The sequence below is a fragment of the Phaenicophaeus curvirostris genome, chromosome 2, assembly GCF_032191515.1.
Source record: "Phaenicophaeus curvirostris isolate KB17595 chromosome 2, BPBGC_Pcur_1.0, whole genome shotgun sequence".
Lineage (NCBI taxonomy): Eukaryota > Metazoa > Chordata > Aves > Cuculiformes > Cuculidae > Phaenicophaeus > Phaenicophaeus curvirostris.
Window position 1 is genome coordinate 106,275,740 of NC_091393.1, and position 12,257 is coordinate 106,287,996.

Genomic DNA, 12,257 nt, shown 5'->3' on the forward strand with positions numbered 1-12,257 from the left:
ATAAAGCGATACAATGTTGCCTTTTATGGAGAAGCCGCTCCTTATATGGGGCGAGCCGGCGCCCCGCCGGGAGGCCGCGCGCCATTGGCCGCCGGCAGCGCGGCCGCCGCGCCCATTGGCCGCCGGGGCGGCGCCTCGTTTGCATACGCGCGCGTCACGCGCAGATTGAAACACGCAGCGGGGCTCTTAAAGGGGCCGCGGCCCGCACCCCCCCGCCAGCCGGACGGGACGAGGCACCCGCCAAAGTGTGTATAGAGAGATATGTAATATAGACTCGCAGACTCGGTGATATACCTCTGACATCATCCAGTCCAAACGCCAGCCCCACACCACCGTCCCTACTGAACCATGTCCCAAAGTGCCACCTCTACGCGTTTTTTGAACCCCTCCGGGGATGGAGACTCCACACTTCCCTGAGCGGCCTCTTCCAGTGCTTCACCGCTCTTTTAGTAAAGAGGTTTTTGTCTCAATAGCCAGTCTAAAGTTCCCCTGGTGCAGCTTGAGGCCATTTCCTCTCATCCTATTACTTGTGAGAAGAGAGTGGCACCCGCCTCGCTAGGACCTCCTTTCAGGGAGCTGCAGAGAGCACAAGGTCTCCCCTCAGCCTCCTCCAGGATAAACAACCCCAGCTCCCTCAGCCGCTCCCATGACCCCTGTGCTCCAGACCCTTCCCTAGCTCCGTTCCCCTTCTCTGGACACGCTCCAAGCCCCTCAATGTCCTTCTCGTACTGAGAGACCCAAAACTGAATGCAGGATTCGCGCTGTGGCCTCACCAGCACCAAGCATGGGGACAATTCCTTCCCTGCTCCTGCTGGCCACACCGCAGCTGATCCAGGCCTGTTGGCTTTCTTGGCCACCTGGGCACTCTTCCAGGCCTCACTGCCCCGTCTCCTACTGCCGGCTCCAGGCACTCGTGTTCCCGTAGGGGACACCCTGTGTTCCTCAGGCTCCCTGCCGTCCTCAAGACGCTCTCAGGAGGAGCCCCCGACTAACCACTCTGCCTGCATCTTGGTGATGCCACCAGGTGTTCCTCCAGGCAAATCTCCACTCACAGTCTGTGGAGGACAAGGTGCTGACCGATTGCGTCTGGTGGGTACAGGGTCTTTCTGGGGTCAGGAGGGGCTGCAGAGGCACTGGGGCCTGCATGGATCTTCAGGAGTGGGCAGGGCACAAGGCTGGGAAGATACCACTTAAAACCAGCAATTGTCCAGGCACAAGTCAGAAGCTGCCCAGGGGGATGGTTGAGTCACCTTCCCTGGAGGTGTTTAAAAGATGCGTGAATGAGGTGCTGAGGGGCATGGTTTAGTGATTGATAGGAATGGTTGGACTCGATAATCCCGTGGGTCTTTTCCAACCTAGTGATTCTATGAAAAGGGGTCTCCACTTAACAGTATGAGCCACAGCTACCTTTAAGTACACAAGGATAGAGAACAGGGTCCTGTATTACACCTGTCTGAGGGTGGGATAGATGGCCAATACCCCTGTCCCCTGAGGAGATGGCTGGGCTGGCCCCAGTACACAGACAGGACCTGTGTCCACCTCCCCTTTGCAGCTCAGAGGGTTCCTGGCAGCTGGACGAGCCATGTCCTCCATTCAGGTGTGAGCCAGGACCTCCATAGGAGAGGGACAGCCCACACAGGCAGGACAATGAGGCACGTGGGTCAGGAAGAGTGCAGGAAGGATCACACAGCCCCAGAGCTCAAAACTGTGAGTATGGAGCCACATCCTTGCCTGAGAAAAGGGATCTCCCACACCATGTCCTACAAACTTGAATTGCAGCCCAGAGCAAGCCCTCACCTCTGCCAGCACCAGCCCTGCTGTTTTGCCTCCTGGGGACCCCCATGGAGGGTTCCATAGCTTGCACAAGCCCTTTCCATATCTGTCTTATCACTGAGAGGACACGCACCCTTGCCAGCAGCCTTCCAGCTGTCTCCCACTCTTTAGGGCCAGCCTCCTACGGAACAAGGGAGTGACTGCAAAACCAACCCCCCCCCCCCTCGCCACCACCACCTCCCCCTCCTCCCCGCCAGCCATGCTCCTCCAGTGAGCACACATGCCATTTATAGCTCCCAGCAGGGCTGCTGGAACTCACATGCCTCCCATCACATGCCCTGTCCACCCTCCCTTCCAGCTGAGCGCAAACTACACCTGGCATAGGTGAGACAGAAGCCTTGCTGTGTTATGCCTGGCTGAGGAAGGGTCAGCGAGACCCTCTGCGGGGCTGGAAGCACCAGTTAGACTGAGACCAGCTGGCACATGGAGCTGTCACCCAGAGCCAGGCTGGTCCAGCTCCTCAGCACAAGTGTGCAAACACTGCAGGTAACAGGATTGGGGTTCCTCTTGCCCATGGGGCTACTATACTCTCCCTTCTTCTCCCCTCCCGTGACCTTTGGATTGCAAGGCCATGTGGACGCCTTTTGCTCGCCAGGCTACAGGAGTCTGAACAGGCAAGAGGTGGGCGCTGCTCAGATGAGGCTGGCTCATCCCTTCTGCTGCCGTCCTCTCCCTCCCCAGCCTCATCTTGGGGACACATTCCGAGATGTTTGTCTCACTTGTGCTCTGAATGGGACCAGAGCATCCAGCCTGCCGTAAGCTTCCTGGCACACTCATCTCTCAGCAAGGCAGTCAGATACACACTGTAGAGCCAAGCCCTGTCCCCAGGCCACCATCACCCATAGGGCACAAGTTTTCAGCAAGGCTGGACCTCCCCAACCAAACCAACACCCAGTGGCACTCGGAAGCAGCTTAAACCAGGTTTTTGGCCACTTGACAGTCAGGGCTGACAACACCCCAATCATAAAATTCACATTTCTAACTCTCTTCTTACACAGCTGGGGGCACAGCACTTGGCACTGTGCCATAAAAGCCTCTTACCCGATTACCCCGAGGGATTCCTCCAGGCAAGCTGTTGCCTGTGCCAGCTCCACTGTAGCATGGGACCTGCTGCCAGCTGCCTCTAGCATCACTGCAGCCCTCTATGTCCCCTCTGCATCCCTCCTCTTGGCCACTGCAACAAGCCTTTTCTCATCCTTTTCCAGTTCTTTATCCATATTTCAACCAAGGAACTATAAAACATTCTCTGTGCTCAGCACTGGGGTTGTGATGGTTTTCATCCTGCTACAGATCCATTGATATTTCAGCTGCTTTTTTGGCTACTGCTGAGTACAGGTAGTTGCCAGATTTATTCTGTGAGCAGTAACACCTAGACTGGAGGTACTGCTGCACACATAAAATGAGATTATGGGCTTTCTTAATATGCTATTTTTGGTCATCAGAGGGGTGCTTCTGCCCTTCATACATGATATCAGGGAAGGGCATGAGTGGTGCAGCTCCATGAGGGGTGGGTAGCCAGTGGCTAAAGGTGACACTATGCCCTCACTAACAGGTATGGTAACACAGCACCTGAGCAGAGACGGGTGTTGGTAACAAGGTCCATTCACAGAGCAAGTGATGAACCACATCCAGCATCCATACTGGAGACAGGAGACAGACAAGACTGGATTATAAGACTAGAACATACACCTAAAACACAGGGCTAGAGACAAGGCCAGAACAGGAACACCTACAAGATTGCTCAAATCAAAACTGAAGGGCCAGGCTTGAGCTTAAATGTGGCTTAAGAAGGTGGGAGGTCCCACATGAAGCTGCTTAGGAGAATTAATAATAGAATGGGTTGGGAAGGACCTTAAAGCCCATCCAGTTCCAACCCCCTGCCACAGGCAGGGACACCTTCCACGGGACTGCTGCTCAAAGCCTCGTCCAGCCTGGCCTTGAACACGTCCAGGGATGGGGCAGCCACAGCTTCCCTGGGTAGCCTTGTTCAGTGTCTCACCACCCTCACAGCAAAGTATTTCTTCCTAAGATCTCATCTAAATCTCCCGTTCCCCCTCATCCTGTCCCTGCAGTTCCTGATCAAGACCCCCCTCCCCAGCTTTCCTGTAGCCCCTTTCAGTACTGGAAGGCTGCTATAAGGTCTCCCCAGAGCCTTCTCTTCTCTAGGCTGAACAATCTAAAGTCTCTCAGCCTGTCCTCATATGGGAGGTGCTCCAGCCCACAGATCGTCTTTGTGGCTCTCCTCTAGATCCGCTCTAACAGATCCATGTCCTTGCTGAGGACTCCAGGACTGAATGCAGGCCCATTAGTTCCCCCACAGGTGCCTGACACAGCTGTGGCAGAGCCATAGTGCAGCAGAAGAAATCAGAGCAAACCAAAAAGTGCTTTTCAGAGCTGGATAGTGGATCTGTGCACCCATTGCCCCAGGGTGCTCAAAGCCTGCATAGTTGTAAGGAGAACTTGGATACGTTTCTGGCAAAAGAAAACATCAAGGACTGCTGGAAATGCCTGGTTTGGATGATCCTTGCACTTTAAGGAGTTGTTAGCTGGGACAGTGCATACCTTGCATCCTCTTATACTGTTCAGTAAATGTTCAATTTTGGCCACAGTTGGTGGCCAACTAGATGGACCTTTGCACTGATGGATCCATGCTGTTCTTTCTAGGTTGTCTTCCTTTCCCAAGTGTTTTTTGAAGATGTTCCTTCAATTTGGGCTGAGGCCATTGGATCCCACCTCTGTCAATTATCCAAGTCCTTCCATTCTCCTGCAGGGGCCCTGATTTCCCACTCTCCTGCACTGCATTTAGCTAGGACTGTATTTGCTTGCTGTTTCCAATTAGTTTGGCCAACATCTGTCCCACCCCCAAGGATACAGAACTTTTTTATTACATCACTCCCAAAAATACACAATCCCAACCCCCATCTTTCTGCACCCTTTGGGTCTGGAGTTTGTCGTAGTTTTGGTGCCTTTCCATTTGGGTGCTTCCTTGTAGTCATCAGGTCTTGACTGCATGGTAATCAGGCATTTGAGTCCCTAGGATATGTTGGGATAAAGCACCCCATCCTGTCCCTGCTCAGAGAACCAGCCCACGGCAGCCGTGTCATTCCCCTCACAGTACACATAGCTGTCTGCATGCAAGAAGCTTGCAGAGCAAGACTGACACTCTAGAGGTGCTTGGCATCTCTGTTCTCTTGCTGTGGCATCACAGAGATGCTGCTTGGTGAGGCCACCACAAGTGAAAGTGCCTGGCTCCACCTCTGGTCCACCAAGGAGTATTTTGTGTGAGCACAGCAGTAGCCCGGCCACTCTGCCAGGGTCCAACACTGGGCAGCAAGGGGGAGCAGAAGGGATCATTTAATTGCAGAATCACAGAGTCATGGAATGGGTTGGGTTGGGTTGAAACGGGATTTCAAAGCCCATTCAGTTCCACCCCCTGCCATGGGCAGGGACACCTTCCACTGGATCAGGTTTCTTAAAGCCTCATCCAAACTGGCCTTGAACACCTCCACGGATGGGGCAGCCATGACTTCTCTAGGCAACCTGTGCAGTGCCTCACCACCTTCACAGGAAAACATTCCTTCCTAAGATCTAATCTAAATCTCCCCTCTTTCAGCTTAAAACCATTACTGCTGGCCGTGACTAGTATGTAGGTGCCCTTCACCTGGGGCAGAGACTCTATGTCCCTCGCTGGTCTGTCTGTTGGCTGATGCTGCGCAACCCCCCTTATCTGTCCCTCACTTCCCAGACAACCTCTGAGGAAGAACACCAGTGACCCGCATGGTGCTGGAAACTGCTGCTGCAGGTGAGTTGAGATGCTGCAGTGTAGGAATGCTAGTCCAGCCAGAAGGATTGAGTGACAGGCTCCAATATGATCTATCCCCAAGTGCCCAAGGAAGCAGTTGCAGAACCACCTGGGAGTATTTCTGGGGCACGATGTGCTCCAGAGAACAGAAATACCACAGGGATGCAAAGGCAAGACACATTCCCCAGTGACTTGGCTGCAGAAATCAGCCCAGTGTGTAGCCCTCCTGCCCAAGATGTAGGGCAGAAGGCAGGAAAGTCCACAGAAACGGATTTGAAGCAGCCCTAAAGAGAAGGACTTAGGGGTGCTGGTGGATAAGAAGCTCGTCATGAGCTAGCTATGTGCCATTTCAGCCCAGAAACCCAAGCGTGTCCTGGGCTGCATCCAGAGCAGCGTGACCAGCAGGGTGAGAGAGGGGATGCTGCCACTCTACTCCACTCTTGCGAGACCTTACCTGGAGTCCCGCATTCAGTTCTGGAGTCCTCAGCACAGGAAGGATAGGGATCTGTTAGAGCGAGTCCAGAAGAGGCCACAAAGTTGATCCGAGGGCCCATAAGCTCTTGCTTCAGGGAGTAAGCCGGACATTGTCTCTTAAGACACCATATTCCTCTTTGAGACTAACCCATGACTGCCCCGAGAGACAGTAAGAGCTGCCCCTCATGGCACAACAGGCTGGGAACAGCATCTCAGATCCAGCTGGGAAGGGGGCAAAAGGGTTAAACATAGAAAACAGATGCCTGAGGAATTGCTCCCAACTCTCCCCAGGAACCATGTGGAGGGTGACAGTCAAACAGCCATCTGATAGCATTGTCTTACAAATACCCAGAAGAAACAACAAAAAAAGAGCCTTCTTTATTGAGAGCAGCACATAAAAACCCAACAAAACCCAACCCTTCTTGGCTGCGGTACCCTCCGCTCAAGCAAACAAACTAACCCACTCTAGGCTGCATTCCAGTAACAGAAATACTATGGTAGGGAGGAGTCAGCACTCTGGAAGAGGAAGAGGGAGAGATGGGGCGCTGCCCAGAGTCATCGTACAAAAAAAAAAAAAAAAGGCACAGGGTAGTTGGGAAAGGTAGTGAGCTCCTTCATATGCCAGGCACTTAGTGTTCCTGCTGGCCGGCCTGTACCCGTGGGGCACGGGGGAAGCAGGCATGTCTAGCACAGACGGACGGAGAGAGAGAGAGAGGCCGGGCCAGGCCGGCAGATATGCACGTGGTGAGAGGGGACGGAGAGCCTGGTGCTGGAGCCCAGCTCTTCCCGGGTTGGGGGGAGCTGCACTTCATCCACGCCAGCAGCCCAAGGGCTGGTCAGGCAGAGAGCAAGAGGCAGCAAGGGCTGTCATTTGGGACGTGTGGAGGAGAGGGGTGGGAGGGCTGGGGTACACTGGCTTGTGCTTTGAGTCCAGCAGCTGCTGGTGCTGAGCTGCCCGCTGGCACGTTGGGGTCAGGCTCAGCAAGGGGCTGCAGGACTGCCAGGGGCTCCCCCAGGCACCTACAGACCCCTGTCCACCCCACCGCGCTTGTCCCCAGCAAGGGCCGGGGTGCTCAGGCTTTGCTGTCGGCTGGGCTGTCCCCAAGGGCCGTGGCGAGCTCGCTGAAGGAAGGTCGGTCTTTAGGGCTGGGGGCCCAGCAGCGCTGCATCAGCTTGGCGAGGCGCGAAGGGCAGCCCTCGGGGTGCGGAAGCTTCGTCTTTCCTGATTGCAGACCTGGCATGAAAGCAAAGTTCAAAGGCCGTTGGGGAGAGGCATGGATCCTCTCCTGAAGGTGCAAGGAGGGCAGCACCTCTCCAAGTGGGCTGGAATGGCCTCCTCAGTCAGACCAGCACCACATCAAGGGGGACGTCACACAGCCCAGCTTGCCCCTTCTACCACAGGAAAAGGAAGGTGGCTACAGTGCTAGGGACAGCACAAGGTAATCTACATACCTGCTAGAACCTCATCATCTGCCAGAGGAGTGTAGGGCATTTCCCCATGCGTGAAGACCTCCCACATAAGCACCCCAAAGGACCACACGTCTGACTTAGTGGAGAACTCATCCTCCAGCACAGCTTCAGGTGGCATCCAGCGCAGCGGGATCCAGGCCTGGCGGAAGTGGTAGTACTCGCTGCAAGTGGGAGAGGTGGGCAATGAGGCTGGTGTCATCTCATCCCCTCCCATTCCCCTGCCAGGCTCCCAGCTGACCTGTTGTACACATCCTTGCTGAGGCTCAGGGATGAGACCTTGACCTGCCGCTGGGCACTGACCAGGCAGTTCCTGGCTGCCAAGTCCCGGTGTACAAACCTGTTGTTGGAGAGGTGCTCCATGCCCAGGGCCACCTGTGTGCAGAGAGACACCTGACCCCAGAGAGATGTCAGCACTGGCTGCCTCCACAGGGTCCCAAGCCCCACAGCACTTCCAAAGCTGCACTATCACCTTATGTTTGGTAGTGAGGGGCTGCGGCTTCAGAGACTCATCTTTGCTCTTGGAGATCCTCAGGAACTGTTTCAGGTCGCCCTAAGAAACAGACAGAAACTCAGAGGCAGCACCTCTCCATGCTGCCAGAAGCACTGGGCCCTGCAGTGCCCAGACATGGGAGCCTCATGGATCTTCACCTCCTGGTCCATAGTCCCCACTTGTCCTCCTGGCACCTGCCCTTATCTCCCTTCTGGGCTTCAACTGACTAAGCTTAGGGCAAGAAGGCTTGATGTTTCCATGAGGTTTTCCATGCCCCACTCTCCCGTGAACTCCAGGCTCACCACAGCAGCCTTTAGCATTCACAAACATTCTGAAGCATGGAGTCCCACAGCATAACTTACTCATCTGAGTCCTGGACATAAACCAGAAATCAGGAGGATGTGGAAGAGAACAGTCACATCCAGGTCTTGCAGGAGACCCCCATTCCCCTTGAGACTCTTCCACATGTCAACAACAGAACTAAGCACAGTGTGATCTCCCTACATCTTGCTTGCCCTGGACCATGTTACACTTGCAAGCCCCGTGCCCACTGTCCACACCTCCTCCTCCTCAATGTAGAGCCCTTACCAAGTCCACATACTCCAGCACCATGTAGTGTGGCTCTGCCTCGCGGCACAGCCCCAGCAGCCGCACCACGTTGGAGTGGTTCAGTTTGCCAAACATCTCTGCCTCTCGCCGAAAGTCCAGCTGCAGCTGCTCGTCCTTCGTCTGCAGACTTTTCACCAGGACCAGCGTTTCAGCCTCATCATCCTCTGCACCCTTTGCCTTGGCCAGGAACACTTCACCAAACTCCCCCTTGCCTGGAATTGTAGAGCAGCGCATAGGAAGACAGCATACTTAAGAACAGCACATGTATTTGACAGCCCAGTGGCTACAAGACCTTCTGTACCCCAGCACATCCAGTTTTCTGGCTAGGACATGGTGGGGTTTCGGCCACAGCTTTCGTGAAGTGGGGTCGTGGCCAGGGTGGCCCAGCATACCCAGGGTTGTGATCGTCTGCAGGTTGGAACGCGGAAAGTGCATCTTGTCAGCAGCACTGTGCCGCTTGCTGGCCCCAGCGCTGCTGCCCAGGTTGGTCAAAGCCACTTCTTCCTGGATCTCTGCTGTCATCTGCCCATTCTGCAGCAAAGCGCCACCTGCAAGGGAAGCACAAATGGCTTCAGCATCCTGTGTGGAGGATGTCATTGCTGGGGCTGACACTCCAAACACCCACAACCAGCTCCAAGCGCCCCAGCAATAGAGTGGCCTCCACACAGTCTTTCCCTCTGGGCCCACACCCAGCCCCATCGCTGGCAGCCTTGCAGCCACCTGTGAAATCAGATGCTGAGCGATGGCTTTGGTCCCAGAGCCAACTAGCCCCATCTGGCCCTTTCTATCCCATGCCACTCAAGTAATTCCAAAGGAGTGGCTACATCCAAACTACCATTGACAAAGCTCTGCAGAACCACAGCGGGAGACGGGATGTGTGAGACAGAGATGGAGCAGACAGGACCCTGTGCACTATAACCAGGCTTGATGCTCAAGAGACTCTCAAGTCTGGCATCAGCTGCTGCAGCCGGGCCCCCCTGCTCCCGCTCCCTTCCCAGCAAGCCAGCAAATGCTCGTGTCCTTAGTAATCTTTAACCTGTCAGACCAGATCAGCCTGGAGTTTCCTCTGCTGGCTGAGTTAAAGCACTGCTAGCAAGCACTGTCCTTGCAATCAGCTCCAGCAAGCTTTCTGCCCAGGAACTCTACTAGAAATTTATCTTGGCCAGAGAAGAAGTAGCTGCCCCATCCCCGGAGGTGTTGGAGGCCAGGCTGGATGGGGCTTTGAGCAGCCTGATGCAGTGGAAGGTGTCCATGTCCACAGCAGAAGGGTTGGAACTGAATGATCTTTAAGGCCCCTTTTGACCCAAACCATTCCATGATTCTACAACAGGACAAAATATTATTGCCTTAAGAAAGTTAGAAAACCCTGTATTTTACAGGCAGCTTGTAAGGGAAAGGCTCTGTAGATAGCCATATAGATAGCAAACCTTGGTTTTGAATGCATTTACTGCTTGGATCAGACATGGCACTAGGAAGCAGTATCTTCCACAAGCTGAAGACAGGAGTTTGAATGTGGGGCACAGCACTGAGTTAAGCTGGCTCGCTCACGTGCCGCACATCACCCTGCATCACTGCACACTCCATTTCAGCTAGTCCGGGCACAAGCACTAAGGAAACACCTGGCCATGCAGAAAGATTTAATCACAAAATTAAGACTTGGCCCAACACAGTGTAACTCCAATAGGAATCCCACTGCCTGTAATTTCCATCAAGGGGTATTGTAAAGCAGTGTGTGTACATGCACTCTTACAATGCACGCATACAAGAGAGGAACCAACCTGCCCTGAGCAGGTCTGGACATGATGACAAGGACGGTGGCTTTGTCACAGGTAGGCTTGGAGCTGTGAAGATTGAGATACGTTGACTCAAGAGCCATGGCTACCGACAGCTGTGCTCTTTCCCACACTGGAATAATATTTGTAGAAGACCAGGGCAAAAAGCCGCCATTGACCCTATAAATCAAAGCTCGATGCTCCTTACGCTCTCCCTGCTTTTATGCTAATTATTAGCAAGATTGCTTGACCCTGTGCTGTCTGCACTCATGACTGATAGTGCCTTGAGACCATAAGCTTGAAGCCAAGAGGATAATAGAAGATGACTGCTGCGGCTGTGCCAAGAAAATACCGAAGGCTGCGGAGTGAGTACTGAGTGGCCACTGAGAGACAGCATCAACGGGCAGCACCAGACACGTCTGAGAACAGACATCCCCCCAGTTTCAGAGATTTGACAAGATGGTCAATAACAAAGGGGGCTGCAAAATGAGCAGGAAATTTAATTTATGTAGCCAGCACTCCAGAGGGGAACTGCCTGCATTGCCTGCTACCCTGCAACAGCATCTCCTGGAGAAAGAGACACAGCCGTGCTGCCCTGGAGAAATCAGCACATGCCGACACAGAAATCAAACGTCCACCTCAGACCCTGCAGCCTAATCACCCCAAATGCTACGTCTGTGTTCACCCCAAGAAACCAGCAGCAGAGGGACATTGAGAGTCAGCACCCTTGTTACAGAGGATGTGGCACACCAAGGAGGTGACCTTGGAAGGTGACTGACTTGTTAGAAGTGTAATGATCCAAAGGAAGGATCCACCACAAATCCATAGGAAGGTCAAATCTGTCTGGATCCTAAGGACACTGGAAGAGTCAGCTGGTGGCCAGCCAGGGAGTACTTGTCATCAGGTGGGTGCTGAGATACTTCAAGTCAGCCAGCTAGAGAGGGACTACATCAAAAGGAGGAAAAGAGCCAGATCTTTGAACACATGGCGAAGGGCATGACCCCCACCAGAGCTGACAGCAAACACAAACCACTTCTCCAGTTGTGAAGATAGTTATGGAAGTACCAAAAGGAGTGTAGAAGTCTGGGCAGCCGGGTCTGCTTGTAGCAGTGAGGACATACCTTTCTGACAGCTAAGCTGGTTCCAAATGAAGGGGCTAAGAAGACGCAAACTCTGGCCGCATAAGAAGAAAAATATAATAAAGATAGACCGAAGTAAAATCTGAGACCACCTCATAAAAGATTAAAACACATCCTTTCCCAGGAAGAATGCTAGCCAGAGCCTCGTGGCACAGGTGAGCTACCTGCAACTTGTCCTCAGGAAGAGCTCACAGTGGTAACAGCAGCAGAGCAAAAACCTGCAGAGATGCTCCTGCTCCCAGGAGGTTCCCTGCAGCCAGACTTCTCTTCTGAAGGTTTGGCTCTGTTCAAAGCACTAACACAAGAGGAAAGCAGGAGACAAACCCATTGATGATGCTTTGCCAGGACGTTTAGGGAACTCCTATGTGCCAAAGCTGCCAGCTTAGCTAGCAGCAAAGGTACAGCCAGCTGTAGCCAGCTGCAGAGGGACACTGAGTGCTGGGAGAAGCAGCCAGAGCTACAAAACGAGGCCTGAGGAAAGCAGTCTTGATGTCCATCCACAGTGGTGGGATGCCTGCATTCTCTCTGAAGTGGGATCTGTGGACAGGGAACTGAAGCGAGTGGCACAGCTGGGAATAGAACACAGCACAGCTGTGACAATGCCAAGCTGCATGCACCAAGTCCTGCCCAGGGCTCCCCACCTCAGAAAGGCGACAGCACAACCAGAA

General features: G+C 53.8%; 1 protein-coding gene across 1 annotated transcript in view; it reads right to left on the minus strand.

Moving 5' to 3' along the window:
* Positions 1 to 6,464: 6,464 nt before the first annotated feature.
* Positions 6,465 to 12,257, minus strand: part of PTK7 (protein tyrosine kinase 7 (inactive)) — a 46,248-nt gene continuing 40,455 nt past the window's right edge. Inside the window, exons 15-20 of the mRNA XM_069850334.1 lie at positions 9,071 to 9,226; positions 8,658 to 8,890; positions 8,049 to 8,129; positions 7,818 to 7,969; positions 7,562 to 7,740; positions 6,465 to 7,343 (exon numbers count right to left, since the gene is read on the minus strand). Of these exons, the coding sequence (XP_069706435.1) occupies positions 7,183 to 7,343; positions 7,562 to 7,740; positions 7,818 to 7,969; positions 8,049 to 8,129; positions 8,658 to 8,890; positions 9,071 to 9,226 (962 nt within the window). The 3' untranslated portion in view covers positions 6,465 to 7,182. The remainder of the gene's footprint in view (positions 7,344 to 7,561; positions 7,741 to 7,817; positions 7,970 to 8,048; positions 8,130 to 8,657; positions 8,891 to 9,070; positions 9,227 to 12,257) is intronic.